The 26563-nt window shown below is 40.7% G+C and overlaps 1 protein-coding gene across 4 annotated transcripts in view; it reads right to left on the bottom strand.

Moving 5' to 3' along the window:
* Nucleotides 1-26563, bottom strand: part of nos1apa (nitric oxide synthase 1 (neuronal) adaptor protein a) — a 143612-nt gene that overhangs the window by 5533 nt on the left and 111516 nt on the right. For 2 of the 4 annotated variants that reach the window (XM_027154431.2, XM_027154432.2), the window contains 3 exons: nucleotides 21413-21574; nucleotides 14997-15162; nucleotides 12248-12397 (listed from right to left, as the gene is read on the bottom strand). In XM_027154431.2, the coding sequence (XP_027010232.1) occupies nucleotides 12248-12397; nucleotides 14997-15162; nucleotides 21413-21574 (478 nt within the window). Of the gene's footprint in view, nucleotides 1-10033; nucleotides 12398-14996; nucleotides 15163-21412; nucleotides 21575-26563 lie in introns of those variants that run through there. The other 2 variants (XM_027154433.2, XM_047813730.1) reach the window with 2 other exon arrangements.

Below are 26563 nucleotides of genomic sequence, written 5' to 3'. Positions count from 1 at the left end.
CAAATCTTGCTCCCGGCTTCGATTTTAGAAAAAAGATAATTGACAAAAATATTTTAGATTTTTAGATTTTAGAAAATTTCAACAATCTCTGACTGGACAAGACAATAATAAAAATCCTGTGATCAGCCAAACATGAGTCTGTTTACAAATAGTGTTTGGACCCCTTGGTCATGTATATGGCTATATGTAAAGTACCTCTTTATGTGTGCGAGTGTTTTCCTTATCCAGCAGCTGTTGGTCTGGACCTCTAAAGGTCTCCTGGGTTATGTTAGTGCTCCCCTACACAGGGGTGTCAAACTCAATCTAGTTCAAGGACCTATAAATAATGAAAACTTCAAATTTTTCTTTGTTTTTGTGCAAAAAATTAAAATTATTGTGAGAAAATGTTTAACAATTTAACAAACTATCAGAACTGCTGTTTCTTCAGACCTGCTAAAAATTAAAGGTGCGGTCTCTGTTGTTTGAGAAATGCTACAGACAAACAAAACAAGAACAAAACTAACGTGTAGCCAATGAGCAGAAAGAGGCGTGTCTTGTCAATATGGGCGAAGAGAGTGTTTAGTGCGCATGTGTGACATTAGCAGAAAGCGGTATTAACATTGACATGGAGGATAAAAACAAAGAAAGAGCTGAACGCTGAGCTAAACACTGTTACTACACAAATAACACCTCTTTTCTATCGTAGTAATGTAGAGAGGCAGCTACAACCACGTTTTGTGTAGTAACAGCGTTTAGCTCAGGAGTTATTGACTCAGGAAACTCGAATCTGTGAATATGCGGCCGACTTTACTTAAGACGCCGAGACGCTTTTTTCCTTCTCGATAGGTGAGTAACGTTGGTTTTGCTTTGTTACACAGAACTAATATATGCCTTTGTCCTTTACATGATTATGCTTGTGTGTCATATAGACACATTTCTTTCCATTAGTTGCCTGGGTTACGTATGTATGTGTGGGCGGAGCTATCGATACAGGGGTGGGACCCATTTGGGTTAGGGACCCTACCTTTAATTTATCTTCTCTGTTCTTAGTTCTCCTTACAATCTGATGTATTTTTTTGCCATGATGTGTCTCATAGTGGTGCCGAATATTATATTCCTTGAGCACAGAAACTTCCTGCATACACACCAAGCACACAGGTTTCAAATTCTGTCCACTTTTTTGACATGGACATTTGGGGTACTGAAGGTGCCACTGGGGGTAATTTTGACAGCAACATATTGAACAAATCTTAATCACAAATTTGAATCTTAATCACAAAAAGGCAAATTTGGCATTTTTTGAACCACCGAGCTTAAGAAATTTATTACCGGCAGCTTTAGCATGGATAGTTTGATTGGTTGAAACTGTTGTATTCTTCTCCTCTTTGGGTTAAGCAGGCGATCGAGTACCTACAGTGCGACTCCAGTGGACAAATTAGGAATAGCAGTTACTTTTTTCCAAATTGCTGTTAATGTCTTTTGTGTATTTTTTGCACTTAACAAATTCATCCCGCAGGCCATTTGATGGGTCGTATGTTTGACACCCCTGTTCTACAGGGCTCGACTGGTGGCATAAACAAAAAAGCTCTGGACTGTGGTTCAAAACATCAGAAGATCTCATGAGAAGGCCAGAACAATAGTCATGTGGCAAGATCTATTCTTCTGTTCTACAGCCTTCCTGCATCTGATATCTTTCTGTGGTAAAAAACAAAAACAAAAAAAACAAGCTGCAGACACCTGAGCAGAATACTGAGAAGATTTGACCTATACGAGGAGTAAACGGGGAGATCGAACACACACAGAGTTTTCAAATAGTCTAAAGGAAAAAAATCCTTTTTTATATAATTTACATTATATAATATTTTAAAACAGGGGTTTGGAGGAGGTTATCCATCCATGTGTCCGCTGTGTCAGTTCTTTTAGGGGGAAAAATAAACTGAAATGAAGTGCACTGTCTGCACAGAAAGTTTGATTGGTAGTTTGCCTAAAAGTCCGACCCTCAGATGACCACGCACTCGGTCCCAAACTTCCTTATGGTTTTAACTCCTACCACAATGTCAAATTTCAACTTTCAAGGCACAAAAGAGGAAAGAAATGAAAGGTAAGAAGAAATAAAGTTTTATTAAGGTGAAAGCAAGGGTCAGTGACAAATAACACATTAAGTGCACTTCCATTCCCACAGATAAGCTATATTTTTTGTGTAACGAAGTCTGGAAAAACACTTCACAGAGAACGAAGCCGTGATGTGATGTGAATGGGCCAGAAGGAGCAGTAGAGGGGAAGAATGAAAAGTAAGAGTTCGTAGCTCCAAAACGCCACAGGATGGCCTGTTCCTGCTGAGTTCATGAGAACACTCAGACACGCTCCACTGACCAGTCCGTCAACTCGATCGCACAAAACGACCTGATCCTAGAGCGCTCTATTTAACCAAAGCTTTCTCTGATTTATATAATCACCCATTTTCCTTTGAGCATTTTTCTTTTTTTCTTTTAAAACTTTGATCCAGTTCATGTCTTACAGCTCAATCCCAGCTCATAATAATCATCCTTAAACTAGCAATACAGTCAAAGAACCTGCAAAGAATCCAAAATACACACATTAATATCGTCATGAAGCCAGTTTCTCACAGAGGTGCCAACAGCGCTAACAGGAAAATCCAAAATAACAGAATCTTACCCCTAAATCCCTAGCATACTGTATATATATATATATATCTCTAGAATGATGATATATATAAAATCTGTGGATGACATGACACTTTCTCCCAGATGACACACAAGCAAGAAAAAGAAAATATCAATCAACAATTTTTTTGCCACCAAACAAAGATACGGCAGGTTTTTTTTTTGCTAACGAAACGAAGGCTTGTGAATTCCCAGATCAAAGCTAACCTACTCCCGTTTTATCATGCTAGGATCGCTTGGATTTTCTTGTTAGCAAAGGTGACACCTTTCTCTAATGAACACGGATAAAGTTGGTGTGCAGAGAAAGTTCTTTCCCATTTTCTACTTGTGCTTTTTTCCCCCTCAGGTGAATTTCAGTTGTGATCGTTCTGAATGCTGTTTTAGAGGAAAATGCCAGAATGTATATATATATTTTAGGTGGCTCTTGTATCGTTGTAGCAACAAGTCAGGAAAAAAAATTAATTAAGTGGTGACAAATACTTCATTTCTTTCTCTTTTTTTTCTTTTGCAAAAGCAAAAACACCACTTGCAGACATAGAATGAAATATGTCATGACCTTTAACTTCTTTAGCTACACCAGTTTTTTTCTTCCTGATACAACCCTCCTATTTGATCTGGGCTTGTGCCTGACACTGACAGTTAACCACTTGATGGCTTGGTTTGTTCCCTGCCAGGGAATCAAGCCTGGGCCATGGCGGTGAAAGCATGGGATCCTACCCCTGGACCACCATGAACCTTGGTTATAGGCAATAATCTGCCTGCGGAAACAATGAAATCAGTTCAGAACATTGTGTCAAATCTGGATGAACCATGGGCGTCGGAAGCAAATAAAAAGTGGGTGGGTCCTGTCCCACCCACATATAATGGTTTAGACGACCATGGATTTCAGGAAGCAGAATCGTGGTCAATGCTGTAGGTAAAACGTGGAATGGAGTTTAATTTATGCATTCCTCAAGCAGAATGGATTCACCTGGTTGAGCTCTGAAAAGTAATAAAAAAAGACATGCGCTGAATCGAGACGGTAGAGACGGGTGGGTCCAATATTATTGGTCTTAAAAAATGGGTGGGTCCTGTCCCACCCACATATAATGGTTCCGACGCACATGGGTTGAATATATGATCAGGTTGTGTGATGATGGGTCAACCATGAATATTTAATGAAGTCTCTCTGCCTTGATATAAATCTTTAACTCACATGTTTTTGTGTTGGGGGATGGGAACTGAGATTGCTTTATGGCATTTGATGAAACAAAGGTGCCTAGGATGGGATTTTTCTAGAGAACAACTCGCCATAAAGGAACGCCATACAGGATTTGTTTTCTTCTTCTTCTTCTTTCATCTGCTCCCTGTTCAGGGTCACCACAGTGGATCACATGGCCCACATATTAGATTTGGCACACGTTTTTACACGAATGCCCTTCCTGACGCAACCTTCCCATTTTATCCAGGATTGGGACTGTTTCCGAGAGTTAACTCTTCAGGGGTTAATGAGAGATACACGGGGTCGCAGGCTAAACAGCTTAAATGTGTGGAATGAGCTTGTGCCGCTCAATGGAACGGTAACCACCGAAACTTCAGTAGAACTGATGGACAAACCATCAAACAAGTATACAACAATATGCCGGTATAAGTCAGAGATGTACTCCAGGTGAAAGTTGGACAAGAACAGAAACACAGCATGGGTGTGAAGGGACCTGCTGAGAAACAGTGCTATGCTAGCCAAACCCACAAGGGACAGTAGCTCACCAGACAAGTCTGTACACCTCCATTTTTGTCTGACTTCAAATCAATAATTCATTAAACGATCTGCCCTTGCCATGTCAGTGAGTCGAAGCTCATGATGCACTTTGAGGCAGTAAGTGCTGTTTACTTCATGCTGGCTGAATGTTGGACTGTTTCAATTAGACCCTAAAAATTCAAGCACTTGTGCAAAATTACACAGTACACTGCCAGAAAAAAGAGATGTGTTAGCACGTGGTACTGGATTTCTAACAGATTTCGGCTTGGAATCATTCTGAATGAGATGACACTAAACTGCTAAACGTACCCAATAGAAAGTACTGTGAATGGAGACAAAACATATCGAATCGCAATTTAAATAATAGATAATTTTACTATATATATCCAAAATGACACCATGTGGCCAAATGATAATGAACACCTGAGCATCACACCAATATTGTTCTTCCTAAGCTGTTGATACACAGTTAGAAGAACACAATTCATTCATTCATTCGTTCATTCATTCATTTTCTACCGCTTATCCGAACTTCTCGGGTCACGGGGAGCCTGTGCCTATCTCAGGCGTCATTGGGCATCGAGGCAGGATACACCCTGGACGGAGTGCCAACCCATCGCAGGCCACACACACACTCTCACTCACTCACACACTACAGACAATTTTCCAGAGATGCCAATCAACCTACCATGCATGTCTTTGGACAGGGGGAGGAAACCGGAGTACCCGGAGGAAACCCCCGAGGCACGGGGAGAACATGCAAACTCCACACACACAAGGCGGAGGCGGGAATCGAACCCCCAACCCTGGTGGTGTGAGGCGAACGTGCTAACCACTAAGCCACCGTGCCCCTCTAAGAACACAATTGTATAGAATATTTCTGTACGCTGTAGCAATACATTTTCCCTTCACTAGACGCCCAAACCTGTTCCAGCATGACAATGTTCTCATGCACATCATGTAAAGTCATGACCTCTGCCACACTGAACACCGACAGCACCCAAGACCTCCTCACACATTGTCAGGGCCTGACCTCAGTAATGCTCTCACTAATGCTCAAATCCCCACAGCCACAATCCAAAATCTTGTGGAAAGCTTTCTCAGAAAAGAGGAGCTTATTATAAAAAAGGGAACAACTTTCGAACGGGATGTTCAGCAAAAACGCATAGGTCTGACGGCTTGGTGTTCACAAACCTTTTCCCATAATGTGTTTTAGTATTGAAAAAAACTGAATAATCATAGATTTGATTCATTGTAATGTCTCACTGACAAACTGTGAATTTATTAAATTATATTCAAAATTCTTCATGCAACAAATAAATAAAATACATCTTTATGCACTGTTGCATGTACGTTGTATTCTAAAGGGTTTGTATAATCGTTTGCCTGTGTTGACCTGAAATGGTTATCGCCTTCTAGATTATTCTAGATCATTTTTCAATAATAAAGAAGGGTGTAACGACAGCACACAAAGTACGACAACGCAACGTGTATCGGTGAACATTGCAAAAATAACCTAGCTGAAAAGTCCTCCATATTTATCTTTATGTATCGTCACTTTCAGAAAAATAAATAAAATAAAAGATTAAAAATATATATAAAAATAATAAAAAATAAATAAATCGATTAAAAAACAACAACAACAAAAAAAAACCCCAAAGCAAATGTCCTTTACATGTAGAACTTGCACTTGCAGTTGAGTAAAGAAAAAAAAAAAAAAAAAACAAGTGCGGAAGCCTTCTCGGTTTCATCTTACTGTCTAAACATTCTTACTGTCTTCATTAGTTTGTCCCATGGGGATTGTGTAACATTTCTATATAAAATCTTTCAAAAATGAGATCCTCATTGGAACATAGATGGTTATTTAATCCAGTCTGGCGCTGCAGGTATACTGTGACTAAAGTCATTAATAAAAGTCATACTGTGTATAAAGACTAGACTACACCGATGATAAGACCCATATTTCCTACAATCTTGTTGCCAGCTTAACACCGCAGATAAATTATACGCAAGTCTGGAATGAAAACAAGGCACAACATGCTTCCTCTGAAAAATGTTTATCTGACCTGTATATACAGTAGAGACGTTCATGCTATGTCACAAAGCAGCATAACCCACTCTTCCATACTTTCACTGTAACTGACAGAAAAAAAAAGTCTATCCCATTCCGCCCTTCAAGACTACAGCCAGTGTCGCTCTATGGATTGGTTTGGCATTGTCAAGTAACAAACTGCAAACTGCAAAACAGTGAAATATATTTCAGGAGCCTCTAGAGGTTGTCTCTTTAGGATTAGTGCAAGGTCCTGACTCCCCTACTCTGCTTCTACTCTGTATTAGAGGGAAGTCGTGGTTTAAGGGGAAGTCCTGGCCTCATGGTTAGAGAGTCTGACTCCTATCCCTAAGGTTGTGGGTTTGAGTCTCGGGCCGGCCACGACAGAGGTGCCCTTGAGCAAGGCACCGAACCCCCCAACTGCTCCCCGAGTGCTGCCCCGGGCATGTGTGTTCACGGTGTGTGTGTGTGTTCACTGCTGTGTGTGTGCACTTTGGATGGGTTAAATGCAGAGAACAAATTCTGAGTATGGGTCACCACATACTTAACCGTATGTCACGTCACTTTAATTCCATAAAGATGCATCTGTGCCAAATCAAGATGGTCCATTCTGACAGTTTTTCATTTTAAATCCGAATCCACCTGTGAAATGAGTGCAGATGGAGCAGTGAATCTACTTGAGCCAACATGAGCACCAACTTAAGCACCAATGTGAAACCAAAGGGGAAATCCCTCTGGGTGTTTGGATTGGCAGTTAATCGAGCTTTTTTCTGGAGTTGTGTTGACAGAGCACCCCTCTCTAAAGCACAGCAAGTCTAAAGTGAAACCTAACAAAAGAAAGTTAACGTAGCATCTGCATTTACTTGAATTACTTTCCAACATTGAGTGGATGTCTTTCTGGGGTGATGCTACTGGGGTGAAATCAGCACTTCGAAAGGACAAGCATATGCAAATAGAATCTGATCCCAGGGAAATGATCAAAAGGCTTTCAAAAGTTAAAAGAAATATTTTTGGTTTCCTTCTCGAGCTGATTTTTGTTTTTTTTTATCTGCCCCACTTCCCATCTTTAATTAGCTTCCAGACAGAAGAGACAACACAAATAACCGTTTCGTTTCCTCTTCAGATCGACAAAGTAAAAAATCTGCTGAAGAAGCTACAGCACAAAAATACAAACCCCAAAATATACAAACCCCAAAAAATACACAACACCTACAGTATACACTCGTATATAATTTACCATTGGTTTCAGATACTGTAACTAATCAGCAAAGCACACATTTAATGCATTCTATAGTTTATACACCCAAAGCAGCAAATTACATCACGCACAATGGCCTAAGGGGGCTTTCAGATACGTCGTTTAAGGCCACGGTGGAGAGCTTCTGAAAAACCTTAAAGAAATTGACATTGAGTGCTTTTTTATCTCCTGGCCATTGAGGACTATCAAAAGTTTAGGATCGCTCAGACATTTCTGTTTTCTAAAGAAAATCCCCATTTTAATCCATTTTAAAAACATAAAATGAATCAGATTAATTTTAAAGACAGATCTACATTGTCACAAAGAGACCCATTATCAGTAACCATCAGTCCTCTGTTTCAATCTCATCTTACAGTATGTTTGCTAATCATTTTATAAGGCTAAGTGATTATCAGAGAACCGTTTTACAATCGTTTTAGCACAGCTGAAAACTGCTTTAGTGATTAAGAGAGCAAGAAAAGTGGCCTTCTTTAGGTTAGTTTAGTATCTGGAGTATCACAAGGTCGTGGGTTTGTTTACAGGCTCGACATGGACGGAAAGAAAGAACTAACTACTTATGTTACCATACTGAGAACTTCTCCCTTTACAGAGACAACACAAAATGATTCTAATCAGAAAAACAAGGACATTTCCAAGCGATCCCAAACTTTTGAACAGTAGTATATATATATATATATATATATATAGTTCCATATTCAAAAGTGAAACCTCCAAAGCCGTGACATGATGCAGCGAAATACAGCCATAGTTCAGAAAGAAACAATCCATCATACTTTCCCTGAAGGCCAATGAAGATGTACAGCTGTCAGGCTGAGTCACAGAGCAGCTCTCACCTTGGCTGCTGACAGCTTTATACACACTTATTAAGACCAGCAGACAAGCAAAGCTCTGTTGAAACATCTCTCTCAGCAGAAATATCTGGGCCAACTAAACTAGAAGTTACCAGAACTCTGTCTGAAGTCTGACTTATTTATCACTTATTAAAATTCATATATTTCTACTTCGCTGAATATATCATGCATGAACAGAAATGTCAGTGGCAAAGAATCCAGATTACTTGCTTTTTTTATCAAAGGAAATTATTAATTAGCTCAATGCCATTCTCACTTATTTTTATTTTATCAAAAGATGCCATTAAATAACTGAGACTTAATCTGCTGCATTAGTACAGGCAGCATGATTCCAGTCCATGTGAAAAAGAAATCTTATATTAAATTGAGTTTCGTCAGTGCCAGAGAGCCTGGATGTGTTAATTCAAAGTATCTCACGTCCGGAGTTTCCTCATGTACAGCCCGTCGTCCTCTGGGATTTCTCCCTGCTCCCACACACAAGCATCCGGCCACACAGACGTTAATGATCTTTTCCCCATAAGCATCTAAATGAACAGTTATTAACTACAGCAATTTACTGTGACTCGGGGCAATAGGGTGGATAACACAGCAATGTCTGTGGAAAAGAAACAATTATGCCTTCTGTACTGAACTGAACTGAACGTAATTTGTATTTTTTTTTGTCCTTCACTAATTAAGAACAAGGGGGGAGGGAATGTTCGATGCTTGTATTATTGTTGCTTCATCAGTAGAGCACACAGCTGGGAGATGTCAAAACTACGTGTGATTGTGTGGCCGAGGTGTCGTTTGTGTTACACAATTTTTTGATGGCGGAAATCAACACGGTATTAAGCGAACTCTGTGATATTCAGGTGAGCTTGTAATTGTTCAGATTTGAGAGACGGGAGATGTGACGTGTGACATCATAACATGTCTGATCTATCATAAGCACAAAGATCTATGTGCATTAATCGTGCTATAAAAAAACGCAATCATAGAAAGTATTTACGTATATATTTTCACCGGTTGGAGTTTAAAAGAAAAACCCTGTGATTCTAGTTTCACTAATTCAAGTAGCTTTCTCCAAAAGACTATAAAAGTTGCATAGCAATTTCTGAAAAAAGACAGGACAAAATCGAGCATTTTCCCCTGCAAGAATAACAAGAAACTATATAAAGTAAAATCCTGGAAGGACTGACAAATATATATGTAAGTAAAGTATTCCTCACAAAAAACGGTGCACATGTTTCATTCATTCATTCATTCATTCATTTTCTACCGCTTATCCGAACTTCTCGGGTCACGGGGAGCCTGTGCCTATCTCAGGCGTCATCGGGCATCAAGGCAGGATACACCCTGGACAGAGTGCCAACCCATCGCAGGGCACACACACACACACACACACACACACACACACACACACACACACACACACACACACACACACACACACATATACATCATGGACACTTTTCCAGAGATGCCAATCAACCTACCATGCATGTCTTTGGACCAGGGGAGGAAACCGGAGGAAACCCCCGAAGCACGGGGAGAACATGCAAACTCCACACACACAAGGCGGAGGCGGGAATCGAACCCCCAACCCTAAAGGTGTGAGGCACATGTTTCAGATAATTAAAAAACTATTTTTTTTATCCTTTGTCCCAGCATCCTACATCTACTCTTTAAGTTGAAAAATATGCATAAACCATATTATTCTTGCATATTACTCCATGAACCCATTCATCATTTTCTCAACCTATTCATCCCTAGGGAATATCTGCACTGTATCTGAATATATTCCATAAGTCTTGTTGTCAGAAGAAATTGACCCCATCCTAGTTTCCTGAAAATCATGGAAAGATGAATATTAACTTCAATTAAATTAGCTTGCTTTTTATTCCTGCACCGATGCAGTGATACTGATGATGAGGTTGTTTAAAAAAGTAGCTGTTAAAACCAGCTCGTTAAAGAGCAAACTGCAGCCATAGCCAAAGAAACCTTGCTGAAAATGTTGTCTAAGCGTTTTAAATGGATGAATTCATGCTTTCTTCGATTCAATTAAAAAAAATATATATAGAGTTACAAGCTCTAAATGGTTCTGCAGTCATTTTATCATGCCGTATGTTTATATCGTTCCTTAGGAACTTATGCTTGCTAACGATACAAGAGCCAATACAGTGGAGGACATCTGACCGTGCTTTCTCCTGGCTAGCTAAATTAGCTAGATTCCTTCACTCAAAGCTGCCTTGTTCACCTCAGGCCTTAAATAGTTGCCAGTGCTTCTGCTCTGTGGATCAAGTGTCATTCAAACCCATACCTCGATAAACTGCATCGAATAAACCTCAGTTAAAGAATCTTTGCTATCATTAGTGTTTCAGTTACCCAAGTCATTATATGACAGATGTTAAATCGGTACCACTAAGAGGAGCGGAGTGCATAGCAGTGTACACATGCATTAATCTGCACAGTAATAAAACCACAGGAGGAAAACTAACGTGATACAGCTTCAACAAGCACATATACCCAATATGCCTCACTGCAATATAATAAAAAAGATATAAATAATAAAACAACCCAACTAAGAGAGATATCATGGAGACACGGATTTTAAAGTAACACATTTTTAATACATTTCCCTCATAGACTCATCACACGTTTATGGTGTGATGTAGTGAGTTAGCGGTGCTTGGCAAAATAGTTTGGAATCTACCGGTTGTATTTCCACAGCACATTCCAAAACTAGCAGGAACCAAAGGAACTTGGGGTTCTAGTTCAATTTCAGTTCGAGAGATAACTAGAATGGTCCCAGTGCCAACACTATATGCAACAACGTGCAGTTAAAGTATTTCCCACGATTAGCATTTCCTACTGCTAACCAGCTCCTACTGACAGTTGTGAAATTACAGAAAAAAAACTTGCCGAGGAAAGATTTAATTGACAAAATTTCAGTCAATTGTCAATTCATGAAACACAGTAAAATCTGTTTGTTGTAAGCGTTTGAGCTGTAAACAATTTGTGCTGGTACGAATACAAAAAAACAAAAACCATAAATAAGGTTTACAAACAAAACAGGACCAGGTTGTTTTTGTTGTCACTAACAAACCAGAATAGTCTTTAGTCTTTAATCCCCCCCCCCCCCTGTCTATTATATGTAATAACATGTGTAAACAACTAGCACTGAACTGTCCCCCCAAGTACAATTGGTTCCTGTTGATGGGATACCATAACTGTCCGGCTGTTACCCTTGTTATGTGCAACGGGAAAATGGCCCTGGAACACAAAATGTGACATGAAACCTCCCACCTTTTTTTTGCTTCAGTCTCTAATGGTCGGTAGTGAGAATAACAGTTTATAACACAGACAAGCAGTTAGCACACTTAGCTGTAGCCATTAGCATGTCCCCAGCCTAAACGGCGATTTCATCGTCCAGGGAGTCAGAGGGGCCATGCTGGTTGAGCACATTGAGCAGACGCATGCTGCTATCATCCTGCAGCCCCCAGCTGTCCCGCTCGTCGCTGTCATCCGTGTTGGACTCGTACTCCGAGGCGATGCCTGACTCACGGAACTTGAGCAGCTCCAGGCTCCCCAGCAGCTCATCCCGAGATGAGGGTGATACCTCCTGGGAGGGGGCAGGGTTCTGCTCCTGTTGAGGAGGTCCTGGGAGAAAACGGAAACACTCAAACTTAACCAGACTTTGGCCCATACCTAAAGGACTGCTTAGGGGCAGAGCAAGCTGTGTGCCATCATTCAGTGGTGGCAGGAGCATGTCTTCAGGGCATGGTGTTGTAGCATCACAGATGATCGGGGGCACGTTGGCCCGGAAAGTGATTTCCAGTAGACTGTCCTGAGATCCCACTGTAAAAATACAGAAAGAGAGGAGGACAATTTTGCTTAAAAAAAACAAAACAAAACATTATACTGTTTTACAAGGAGATAATTTCTCCTGCCACCACTCAGATATCTCCTCCATCAACCTAAGGCCTTCACTAACACCTACAAGGTCTTACTCTTTTATTACAAAGTATGATTCTTGGAAATATTGAGCTCTTGCATCATCCCCTTTGGTGGATCTTGATACACAGTAAAGTTATACCTAATCTATTCATGGTAAGGAAGTGAACTTTTCACATATCCCTTATAAACCGGAATTCCCAAAAGCTCTACACTATATCACACCCACATGGTTTTCTTCCATATACTGTTGGCACAAAGTTGGCTGTCTTTGCATGCTGTAGCATTACAATGTCCCTGGAAGTAAGAGGCCCAAACCTCGTCCAGCATATCTATGTCTCTGTGCACAAGAATGCAGTGGAACAACTTGAGAGTCCTGTAAAGAACCCTGATATTAACACCTTAGCAATGATCTGGAACACCAACTGCACCCCAGACCTCCTCAGCTAAAATCAGTGCCTGATCTCAATAATGCTCTTGTGGCTGAATGAACACAAATCCCACATCTGGGTGTGAGGTTCTGATATCCACAACCCTAAAAACATATAGTATACACCTGCATTTATTTATTTGGGTGATGCTTTTAACCAAAGTCTTACAAACAAGCATGGATACATTGGAGTAGTTAATGGAATAGTGGTCTTACTCAAGGACCCAAAAGTAAAAATGGGATTTGAGCCTTATAATCAGTGGTACAATGTCAAAACCACTAAAGTGCCAGGTCCCTTATAACAATAGTAGTAGTAGTAGTAGTAGTAGTAGTAGTAGTAGTAGTAGTAATAATAATAATAATAATAATAATAATAATAATAATAATAATAATAATGATATGATGATGATGATAATAATCTAATGATGATAATGACTCCTGATTCTCTGTGTCAGCCAGAGGAAAACTGCCTCCCCTGCTAAGTCGTGGTTATAAAAACAGTCTAGAAAACAGGCTATAAAATTCATTTCCATTAAATTATACAAAATATATTATGTGTGTGCTTTGCTTAATAGCTGTGAATAAAGATGCTCTTTAAATTGAACATCATTCCCCCAAATAGTTTGCTAAAGAGCAACTGAAAATAACATTTGGATTATGAAATTAGAGAGAGAGGGAAAGAGAGAGAGAGAGAGAGAGAGAGAGAGAGAGAGAGAGAGAGAGAGAGAGAGAGATCCATTGCTCTTTTAGCAATTTCAAAATGCACTGATTAAAATCTGGACATGAATTTGAATGAAGCGCCGTCGGTATAAAATGACCTCAGACTAAGACGATGCAAGGGGGAAAAATGATCAACACCAAATATCACACTGGGTTTTATAAGAAATGAGTAACAGGTTTTATGTTTTTTAGAGGAGCTTTACATGCCTGCCTTGAAGTTCACACTATAACAGGATAATGGTCTCTAAATTGGAGTGGGTGCAGCCACGGGGTAATATGCAGGATGAGGCTGGCTTGGTTTGGTAGAGTTTTAGCTCTGTGAACTGTCTTACACGGTGTAAAATGGTGCCTGATGGGGTTTGATGGAACACAAATGAGGAAAGTGCCTGGTGGGGAGATCAGAGAGCGACAAAAGAACATGTTTTGGGGGGAAAAAAACAGATAGAGAGTGGAGGAGGATCAGTGTAAAAAAAGATACTGAACATGAGGAGACAGAAGAAATACGACTTAGAGACAGACGTGCAGCTCGAGAGGAATTTATCATGTCTTCCTCCAGAAGCCGGGGTATGATTTACCTCCGTGTTTTAACACGCTGACGTCTTAATCTCTTACTTCTCTTGGTGAACACTAAATATAGGACTCAAGTCTGCTCTGACTGGCTAGTCTATGAGTTTCTTTTTTTAACCTACTTTTTTAATCCTTTTTAAAGAAGGAGCTTGGAAAGAAAATAAGACAGAACGGAGCGGTGGAGCTGGGAACACTGTGTGTGTGTGTGTGTGCGTGTGTGCGTGTGTGTGTGTGTGAGTGAGTGAGTGAGTGTGTGTGTGTGTGTGAGAGAGAGAGAGAGAGAGAGAGAGAGAGAGAGAGAGAGAGAGAAAGAGAGTGAGTGAGACAGCAAGAGAGTGAGTGAGAGAGAGACCGACAGAGAGAGTGAGAGCCCGACAGAGAGAGAGGGAGACAGAGAGACTGAGAGAGAGGGGGGGTGGAGAGACAGAGAGAGAGAGAGAGAGAGAGAGAGAGAGAGAGAGAGAGAGAAATGGACAGAAAGACGAAGAATCAGATATAGAGGTTATAGTAAGCCAGACAGGGAGAAAGTGAAAGAGAGAAATAAGGACAGAAATTGAGATAAAGAGAAAGATAATGAAGAGAGAGGCTGAGATAAAGAGGCAGGGAGAGACAGCCAGACAGATAGATAGATAGATAGACAGATAGATAGATAGATAGATAGATAGATAGATAGATAGATAGATAGATAGATAGATAGATAGATAGATAGATAGATAGATAGATAGATAGATAGAGAGAAAGAGAGAGTACTGTATATGAGATAGAAAGATGGACAGAGGGACTCACTGGAGCTGTTACCAGTCAGTTTGAGCTCTAGCTCCTGGATCTGCTTCACCAGCAGTGAGATGTGTTGCAGAAGGTCTTTGTTCTGTAGCAGCAGCTGGTGAACTCGAGCCTGAGCTTCTATCCTGGCTGCTGCTTCTGCCGAGAGCTGATCCTTCAGCAGGTGAACCTGAGACAGCACACATCATCATCATCATCATCATCATCATCATCATCATCAATATCACAGTCCCTGCCCTTTTATGGAAACAAGATCCAAATTATAATAAACTATCAAGAGCCCCATTCCATAATGCAGTCTGGTGGCAGGATGCAGAAAATACATTTCAGCTTTACTTCCTGTGCTTGTGACTCTGCTGCTATGGAAAGTCACCCGTGGCAATTAGAAAAATGATCACGTCTCAAAAACTGTTTATACCCATATCTTACTCTTGCTTCAGGGAGAATCTGATAGTGTAGATTTGGAGCTGAAACTGCTGCTGTAATCATAAAGCCTGACCTGTGCTCATCCCAGGACTCTTATCCACAATATAATCATTCTGGATATCCTTTACACATTCTCAATACTGTTTGTCTTTACTCTTCTACACATGAACACTGAGACGATTTCTAATCCCGATATCCGCCATCGTCAAAAAGTGGTTAGGTTTCGTTTAGAGGTTGTTTTTTCCCCCCCTGCTATTGTGCTACACAAATGATACAGAATTGAATTGAATTACTGACGCATATATAATGTATTTTTACACCGGCAGCAAAGGCACAGACATACAGAAGCGACCGCAATCACAGGGAGCATCGATTAGAGACCTAACAGTACCTCTGTCTGGGAAAAAAAAAAAAAAAAACGGATAGAGGAGGGAACAATAGGTGACTGTGATGACGGCGTGAAGACATTGATTAATACGGGTGTGAATTGAAGCTCAAAATGGAGCAACCGCGTGTGTTAATTACATGGTATAATTCCCTTCAGTAATTCAACTACAAAAGGATTTTCAGCATTTATAAAAAGCACTCTGAGAAGACTTTGCTCCTGTACGAGTGACGCTCCGTCACTGCAGACGCTTCACCTCTGTAACACTTCGTGGTTCATGATGTATTATTAAAAGTTAATCCAAATCACACTTTCAAAGGTTAATGGATTAAGAAAGTGCTCATCTCATGGTTAAAGCAGATCGATTTAAAAGAGCATGTGCCAACAGTGTGTTACCAAACATGCATCACATTATCGTCATGACAGCGCCTATAAAACTCTCACTTCTTTATGGAAATGTAATGTAATAAATTTTCAGGAGTAAAAAAAAAATAAAAAAAATAAAGTCAGGCTTTCCATTAAAAGCAACCCACAGAGCCAGGAGGCAATAAATCATTTAACGATGTCTGGGGAAGACTGCAGACAGCTTTCAATAAGACTCAAATTCAGAAAGACAGGACTGCTTTTCTCACCTGTGGTTGAAACTATATGAGAAAAGATTAGCCGGAAATCAGCAGGTGATAAACACATAACTGGATCTTACAGCATGTTGGCAGAAATCAAAAAGGCTATCGAATCAAAAAGGCTATCCACCCACATCTGCTAATCCTTTACTTTTTTGTCCGCACGATTGACGTCAGTGGTGGCATAGGTATAACAATCTAAAAAAAAAAAAAAAAAAAAAAAGAAGCTGAATAATGAACACAGGAAGGCCAGATGCTGGGGCAGGATAAAGAAGCTGTAAATCTGTGGAGTTGGAAAGCTTTCTTTTGGCCACGTTCACCCTGAACGTTTGTATGCTACAGACCTGACAACATCACTCACTCTCTTAGGAATTACTTGCAGTGCCTTTTTATAATAATTGAAGTTAGTTTAATGAATAGCCCACTTGAATTTATCAGTCATAACTGAGTTGCATGGTCTTAAGTGGCAAATCAGAAAGTAATCTCTTTAGGGGTAAAAAAAAAAAAAAATGAACAGTCATTAAAAAAGCCTTATACTTGTTGGAGTCTGAGTATAAAACTGAGCTGTTGTATGATGTACAGGTCACATTGCTCAGGATAGATGATGCTATATTGCATTTTGGCTGCTATATATTAGTCAAGACAAATAGCTTTTATGGTCATTTCAACCAACTACATGTATAGCAAGTGTAGTACAGAGTGAAATGAAATAACGTTCCTTGGGGAACATGATGCACAGTCAAACTCAGACCTCCATACAACACCACAACACAATGTACTAAGTACAGTACAACCCAATGTGATAGTAATTCCAAGTAAAAAAGCTTTGGAGGTAAACGTAAAAAGGACAATTCGCAGCAGATTGTAGCAGCATTATACTGTAGCAGTAATTTACAGGAAGTCTTGTGTCTGGAAATTGAAGGCTTCTGATGGCTTGGGGGGAGAAACTGCTACACAGTTTGGTTGTGAGGGTCTGAATGCTTCGGTACCTTTTTCTAGACTGCAGGAGGGAGAAGAGAGATCAACACGTGATGTGTCTTAAATCTATCCAGCGATTGGCTGGACTTGTGCTCTCAGGGAGTATTTCCTTGCTTCTGTCACAACCGGCTCTTGTACTTGTACTTGGCTTGTACATTAGAGCAGATCATGAATTATAGAAGAGAATATGCAAACAAAGGTTATTTTTTTTTTACCTATGTACAACACGTAGCCAGGTTTTACAGCGGTGTGTTCGATTCATGCTTTCAAATGTCCATCCATCCATGTTCTCAGTGCTCCTGGGAGATATACCTCCCAAATACATTCATCTTAAAATCCTAATGTATAAAAGCAAATCTCTAGCACTCCATACAGCCACACACCATTATTCGAAAGGTTACTGTAGTATAAATCCATAATGGGCAACACCTCGCTAGCTGGAATAACTGATTATGCAGTCGTGTCCTTTTGGTGTCCTAGAGACAAGACGCACTGATAGGAGGTTAATCTGTTCGCTGTCATGTCCAATGCGAACCTCATCACAGAGTCAGCGTGTTCTTAATGGGACATAGAACGCTCCGTCCTAATGCGAGGGGATACTGGGAGATCGATGAGAGTGTGTATACATGGCACCAGATCAGTTTAAAAAACAACAGATAAAGCTGATAAGCAAGACTAGAAGAACATGACTACGATGCAAATCCAAACCGCTTACAACAGGCACACTTGTATTAAATAAATAATTTTTTTCCCCCTCAGGATACAATGCTCCAGACGGCAGGCACTTTATTTCCAGGTATTTCAGTACAGCGTAACAGATATTGTGTGGTAGGCGTGGCCTATTTGATAATCTAACCCTAACCCTAACTCTAACCCTAACCATAGTTTTTGGTTGTTTATTTGTTTTCTAAAATAAATCAACCTGTATGACTGTTTTGTCCTTCGTAGTATGCTGTTTTTCCAAGACCTCCTAAAACACGCCCACTTTTTACAAAACCCCTGCAATGTAGTGCCTGCCTGCTCCAGACTGCAGAGTGAAACCTGAGGACATTCATTAGAGGATATATTCAACCATATTCAGGAAATAATCAAATTCATTTGTTCATTGCTGATCTAAAGTATTCCAAGCTCGCTTCTTATTTCAGTCAATGTAATTAAAGGTGCGGTGCACGATGTTTGAAAGCCAATGTTGACATTTAAAATCACCAAAACAAACACGCCCCTAACCCAAATGGGTGTCACCCCTGTTTTGACGGCTCCGCCCCACACATACATACGTAACCCAGGCAACTATTATGGCGGAACTTGCTGGGGCAGCTGGCCGAGGGGATATTTTTATCAATAAATGAACACAATGAGTAATACTATGGTAATACAAATGTGTATTTGTAGTACTATGTGTTGTACCATGAAAGGTTTAGCTCCGTTTCAAGCAAACAACAAAGTTCAACACCTAGAACCCGAGGCAGAGGTAACGGCAGGTATCCGCCATGTCAGTGTTTCAATCTCTTACTGCTAATGTCAGACATGCGCACTGAACACTCTCTCCACAGCATATTAACAAGACACGCCCCTTTCTGCTCATTGGCTACACCTTTGTTTTGTTAGTTGGCCCGACTCGGTTTTCTGAAGCATTTTTCAAACATCGTGCACCCCACCTTTAAACTACGAACTGTTTTTCTCAATACGTTTTAATGGTAAATCTAAACATTTATTATTTTTTTTACATGAATTTAACGTTTTTTTAATAAGCGTTTTATTTTCTTACAAATTTTCTTTACCCAATCCTAACTTAATATTTTATTGTTCATTTATTAAGGAAAAAATGGGGTATGTTTTTTCTTTTTATAGTTACATTGAAACTCTGTTAGTTCCTGTTATCACTCAGAGCAGATATAAGAAGTACAGCCATGGCACGATGGTGGGGAAAAAGCAAAGACGTTCCCGTGCCGAATAATGTAATGTTAAACAAATTTCTCCTCACACAAAACTCATCACTGTATCAATGATTAGACACGGTAGACTTGTCTAAATCTGTTTATATGGGAGTGATTTGTCATACAAATCCTGTTCTAACTGTTACTATAGAAACAACAAGTGCCGCTGTTATATATATATAAAAAAAAATACAAATCCCACACCTATGACCAATCAGAATGGAGAAAGCTTCTTGAACTATTCTATAAGTAAACAATATTGCAATGTTATTTATGATGTTTATCATCAAGCCATCATTTCCATTCGGTTTGTCCTCCACAGCCCTTGAGCATGTTGTTCTTTGCTCTCAGATGTGATTTAGATTGAGCTGATCTCCTGGTCTGGGCCTCATCATGTCTAGAAGGCACCGAGTGCTGAAACTGTCTACTAATTTAGTGCAGGTTAAATGATCTAACACACACCATTTTTCTATCTCGGTGAAGTCTTAATAGAAAAAGAAACAACCTCTCTGGTGTAATGGGACGAATAATTGAATGTGGACAAGGGTGAATATTTTTGATTGAGTGTAAAAGTACAAAGCATGATTTCTCTTATGCGAGGAAGGTTATTTGGTTAACAGCTTATTTTAGAAAGTCTCGATATGAGCTGCTCATGCGACGTCACCTTTGCCGCATTACCGATCGACATACAAGATGCATGCAGGAATACGATGAGCCGAACATCATCCTCGGTCAGATATCTCCAGTGTCATTACTGAAGTCAACAACATAGAGGAAAAGGAGAATAATCGTATAATAACTGTGGGCTAATCAGAACGACGCGCCTTTAGTTCAAGAGAATTGTGAACGGATTAAATAGTTCCTTGTCTACGCTCATATGCACAAAGAGCAACACTGAACCTAATAAATTCTCATCATCTTTTTATCTTGGATTTTCCCAAAAGGAAAACGCTGCACATAAACAAATGAAGAGATTAATTAATAAGCTGTATGTGACACACTTTGCTAACTCGCTTCAGAGCTAATATTCTACATCACTGACTTCTGATGTCCCTCGGCGGATGGATATACAGTACGTGTACCGTCTCTATAGTACTTCCACATTTTAACGAAGAGAAGCCTTTATTTTTGTCACATATATATTACAGCACAGTGAAATTCTTTCTTCACAGATCCCAACATTGGAGGTTGGGGTCAGAGCACAGGGTGAGTGATGATACAGCAACCCTGGAGCAGTGAGGGTTAAGGGCCTTGCTCAGGGGCCCAACAGTGGGAGCTTGGGGTGCTGGGGCTTGAACCCTGATCCTCTAATCAACAACCCAGAACCTTGACCGCTTGAGCCACCACTGCACTTTCTACCATTTTATCATCTTCACCCTCAAAATTTTTGATTTCTGATGACTTCAGGTAAAGTGCTGTCTTCTAAACAACCCGATAAAAACACTCAATTCATTCACTATGTACAGTTCTGTGCAAAAGTTTCAGGCAGGTGTGAGAAATACTGTAAACAAAGAATGCTTTCAGTAATATAAATAATGAGTGTTTATTTCTGTCAATTTACAAAATGCAAAGTGAGCAAACAAAAGAAAAATCTAAATCAGATCAATATTTGGTGTTACTACCTTTTGCCTTCAAACCAGCATGAAGCGATGGCACGTCCCCCACAGAGCCCTGATCTCAACATCATCCAGTGTGTCTGGGATTACATGAAGAGACAGAAGGATGTGAGAAAGCCGACATCCACAGAAGATCTGTGCTTAGTTCTCCAAGATGTTTGGAACGACCTACCGGCCGAGTTCCTTCAAAAACTGTGTGCAAGTGTACCTAGAAGAATTGCTGCTGTTTTGAAGACAAAGGGCGGTCACACCAAATACTGATTTGTTTTAGATTTCTCTTTTGTTCATTCACTGCATTGTGTTCATTTCTGAAAACAAATGTTTAACACTTCCATTTTTGAAAGCATTCTTTGTTTACAGCATTTTTTCACACCTGCCTAAAACATTTATTTGCATGGTACTGTATGCTCCGGACACTTGTTGTGAGGTATATGGCCCTGTTTGTGTCTCGTACCTGAGCTACAGCCACTTGGGTCTGCTGCTGCTGTTGGCTTAGCTGCTGCTGCAGGAGCTGGAGCTGGTGGTGCATGGAGAGCGGTGTGCTGGCTGCCAACTCACTACACGATGGGAGCAGCATCTTTGGAGAAGCCAGGAGGATGGAGGTGTCATCACTCAGCTGCGATACACAAAGGACAGGGAGAGATGATGATCAGCATTGGACGTGAGTTTCTTACAGTACATATACACTTAATATCAAATCAAAGCAGAACAGTCACTATGCCACTATGCCAAAGACGCTTTGGTTAAAGAACCCCTAAACACAAAAAATGCGATTTTACAATAGAAACTCTCTTGAGTGACTGATTTTGATTAAATTCATGCTTGGGTGGGTCAAACTTTGTACTTTTTTATCGTACAAAATGACAGAGACTGTCTTTTTAAACAGAAAGCATGTGAACTCTTTAGCTACAGAACCTGACTTGGGATTGTTGTGCATTACAATAGGTTTAGTTACTGATCTGTACGTTTATGAGAACATGATAATGGAAAACTGAAACCCTGCTCATATCTACCAGTGAAAGTATGTGACTAAAATAACAATGAACAGGTTATCATTAGATTGAGAGATAGAGAGAAAGAGAGACAGACAGACAGACATATAGGCGTGCGGCTTGATTGATAGACGGACTGAGAGAACTGCGGATCGATTCATCGGCAGACAGACAGATTAATACACCGATGGATGAACACATTTACATTTACATTTACAGCATTTGGCAGACGCCCTTATCCAGAGCGACGTACATAAGTGCTTAAATCTCTAACATTGAATACATTAATGCTGGTTCACTAGGTTACATACTTAAGATACCATGAGTTTAAAACATTTGTTCAAAGTTACAATGAAAAAGTGTCAACGTTTTTTTTTTTTTTAATGCAAAAGATAAGGAAAGAAGTGCTAGTTGAAGTGTTTCCTGAATAAGTAGGTCTTCGACCGCCGACTGAAACAAGCCAGTGACTCAGCTGTCCGGACCTCTAGGGGAAGTTCATTCCACCACCTTGGTGCCAGAACAGAAAAGAGTCTTGTAGTATACTTACCTCTTACCCTGAGAGATGGTGGAATGAGTCGAGCAGTGCTGGTAGATCGGAGGGTGTGGGGTGCAGTGCGAGGAATGATGAGGGCTTTGAGGTAAGAGGTAGCTGGTCCATTTTTGGCTTTGTAGGCCAGCATCAGTGTTTTGAATCGAATGCGTGCAGCTACCGGAAGCCAGTGGAGGGATCGCAGCAGCGGGGTGGTATGTGAGAACTTTGGCAGGTTGCAAACAAGCCGGGCAGCTGCATTTTGGATCATTTGCAGAGGACGGATTGCGTTCATAGGTAGACCTGCCAGCAGTGCATTGCAGTAATCCAGTCTAGAAATGACAGGAGACTGAGCAAGTACTTGAGCAGTCTCTGTGGACAAAAATGGCCGAATCCTTCTAATGATGTAACACGTCGATAGACGCTTTGCCAAACGGATCGACGCATGAACAAACGAGACAGACAGACACGAGCAGAAAGGCAGACTGCTGGATTGTCTTGCAAACCATCATATATTGGTACACAATATGTGACAGGAAATTTAAGCTCGTTATCAAAAGTCCCAGCAAAACACAGGGCTCTCTTAGACTCCTTTATCATTTGTAATATACCAGCCATTTTTAGGGTAATGAACGAGGACAATGTCCTGTCCAAAGACAAGCTGTTTCGTGCTGAGGTTTTGTTCAAACCGACCATCGAAAATACCCTCTCTAATGGATATGTTTTTTTTTTATTTCATTGGATGTTGCGTTAAATTTTAACCAGATACAATAGTGCTATTTTCTGATTGGCTATTGCGTAGCCTCTTTTGTTTGATTGGCTGATAAGTGTCAGGCTCGACTAAGAACTCCAGGGGAGACGCGCTTGATTCCTGCCCGGTTCCATAGAGACAGCGGTGCGGACTGATACATTTAAGGCGCTGCGGCTTATTAAATATATGATAAATAGTCAAAAAGTTTTTCTGCGTGAGAAATACGATGTGTGGCGGGAGAGCGTGAGAAAAGATCCAAATGCGTGACTGTCACTCTCAATGCGTGACACTTGACAGCCCTGAAAACAGCAGCATGTCATAAAATATGAACCATTTTACTCAACATGTAGAGAGGCATTCTAAATGTAGTTAGCATTATTAAAGAACTGACCAAACAAATATAGTAAACAAAAAACAGAACCATATGATACCGGCGAGATCTCTGACAAATCTTCAGTGATGTAATACACCTGAATATATTCCTATTATATTGTAATAGCTTCTAGTGGGTCCCTGGTGGTCCAGCAGCTAAGGATCCTTAATTCTTACTGCTGTGGCCTGAATCTGATTCCCTAGAAGTCCCAAGCCTGGATAAAATGGGAGGGTTGTGTCAGGAATAGCATTCTGTGTAAACCAAGCAAACATGAAATATGTGTGGCTCAGATGATCTGATATGCAAGATATCAGTCAGATAATCAATACGCAAATGTTGATCGTATCAAGTCAAAAAATTAGCGTCATGTAACCCTTGACGCTGAAAAAAAAATGAAACGTCATGAAACTCTTGAAAAAGAACCGATGCGGCTGTGGTGGAGTGATGAAAGCAGTGTGGAGATAAACAGCAGTGAGCGCAGTGTGTCTGACTGTAGCACAGTCGACAGGGTGTATAGATGTGCATTCGGTCGTTAAAACACTTCACCGGAAGCTCTTTGTTTACTGTCTCAGTTTAAGAATCCCTTCGTCAAAGCGTCTTGTTCGTGTCAAGCTTATTAAATCTAGTAATATCGTGGCACGATTCGCCACAGGTGTGCAACAAGCCATAATGTCATACTTTATATTTATCTCTCTGAGTGGAGAATAAAATAACGGCAGGAGTCTGACGTGCACTTTAAGGTGGTGTGTGTGTAGGAATAACTCATACCTGTACACACAATGAACACATGCGTGTCAATTCTGACAAACCCGGAAAATCCTGACACAACCCCGGACAGTAAAGCGATGCATCGGGTACAAACGAAGGAAAAGTGTACTACTAGAGTAGTGATTTGTTTCTCAGAGATTGATGACTGGGGCTACGGTGCATTATATTTTCCAACACTAATGTTTAGTGGTTGTTGAATATGCTGAATTTGGTTTGTAGGGATCTTATAAAACACCACCCACGTATATCCGAGCTTATAAATCTTAGTCCAAATACATGGGGTGAGAAAAAAAAAAACAACAACAACAAAAAAGCAGCAGCTCAAAAACGACAGCCAGGCTACTTATGCGGAGCTTTCTATTAGAGAAACGTCTCGTGCTTCTACAAGATAGATGACTCTTCATTTCAAGGTATGACTACTCTCTCATACAAACACACACACACGCACACACACAACTGCTATGATTCTGCAGACTCCATGTCATTCCTCATACTCCTCACTGGACTAATGCAAGTGAAGAACACACAGACCAAACCAGGGGCTGCAAATGCATGCTGATGAGGCCAGTTTTTTTTTTTTCTGGTGATGACATACAACACAACAGCTGTTTATCTGGGCAGCCCTGGAGAATGGCGCATTGTAAACACCACCTGCTCCGACAGACGACTTCCTGAGTCTGTGACTTTCATATCCATGACCGGAGCCTTGGAGAGTACAGCCAAGAACTGCTCACGGAGAAAATTGGCCTGTCTGATACGAGAACACCGCGCAGACAGCTGCGAGTCACCTTGAAAGGATATACTGAATCACCTTGACTAAGCGTTACTCGATGATTTCGATCCGTCTCAGCTTTATCACGCCCTTTGCTCTACCGGTAAAGTACTGTGGGAGAATCTGTGGTTCGTCTTGTGCAAAATCAGGTGCACGTGTGTTCCACGTCGGCGACGAGCTGAGACGCAAACGTGATCGGTTTGAACGTGTCACTTCTGACTTGGTTTGAAGATGCCTTCTAACTAAAAGCCTTCTGAACCACAGATCACCGTCAAGCAAAGGCAGAAACACAAACTGAATAAATTACGCATATAAATTTATATGCTTACGAAAAGTCAGGCTACGTAACGAACATGAGTGTTGTCATTTTAAGCCGATTTCCGAGACGATTTGTAGTGATTATATTTTTGTTTCATAGTCGTGCTTCAAGATAAAGACAAGATACAGGATGATTTCCTCAACTTCCAGAGTGACATACAAGAGTGTTTTGAAGTCTTCATCAGTGAACAAATGAACACTGGTTCACTAGGTCACAGACTTAGCTTACTATCAAACTAAAAACCCGGGTCAGGTTTTTTTTAATATACGCATAAAACAAAAAAAGGAAAAATAAGCGCTAGTTTAAACGTTTCAGTAAGAGGAAGGTCTTCACCCGTCGTTTGAAGAAGGTGCAGTGTGAGGAATGACAAGAGCATTCAGGCCTAAGACACCGATTACTTTAGAAGACGCCGTGCTTCACTCAGGGAATCCGATTTTCTTATGTCTGATTTGGTAATTGGGTTTGGTCAGCCCCGATCTGATTACATATTCCTTTATATTCCATCTCTCACGGTTGTAAACATTCCATCATTTGGTACACGCTGTTTACTGATGGCACATTTTTTGACAAGAACCATACCGCAGATAAAAACGCACCAGGAAGGTGCATAAACACCTGGGCATGAAGCAATGCAAAAGTGTTTTCTTAAATATGTTTAGATCCGAGGGGTTTACGGTGGCTTAGTGGGTAGCATGGTCGCCTCACACCTCCAGGGTTGGGGTTCGATTCCTGCCTCCGCCTTGTGTGTGTGGAGTTTGCATGTTCTCCCCGTGCCTCGGGGGTTTCCTCCGGGTACTCCGGTTTCCTCCCCCGGTCCAAAGACATGCATGGTAGGTTGATTGGCATCTCTTGAAAATTGTCCGTAGTGTGTGAGTGTGTGAGTGAATGAGAGTGTGTGTGTGTGCCCTGTGATGGGCACCCTGGCACTCCATCCAGGGTGTATCCTGCCTCGATGCCCAATGACGCCTGAGATAGGCACAGGCTCCCCGTGACACGAGTAGTTCGGATAAGCGGTAGAAAATGAGTGAGTGAAAGTGAGTGTTTAGATCCAAGACTAGATAGTGTCCTTATGTTCAACGTCATCCATGACCAAATACTCAT

The sequence above is a fragment of the Tachysurus fulvidraco genome, chromosome 5, assembly GCF_022655615.1.
Source record: "Tachysurus fulvidraco isolate hzauxx_2018 chromosome 5, HZAU_PFXX_2.0, whole genome shotgun sequence".
Classification (NCBI taxonomy): domain Eukaryota; kingdom Metazoa; phylum Chordata; class Actinopteri; order Siluriformes; family Bagridae; genus Tachysurus; species Tachysurus fulvidraco.
This window is presented reverse-complemented; position numbering and strand designations above follow the sequence as displayed.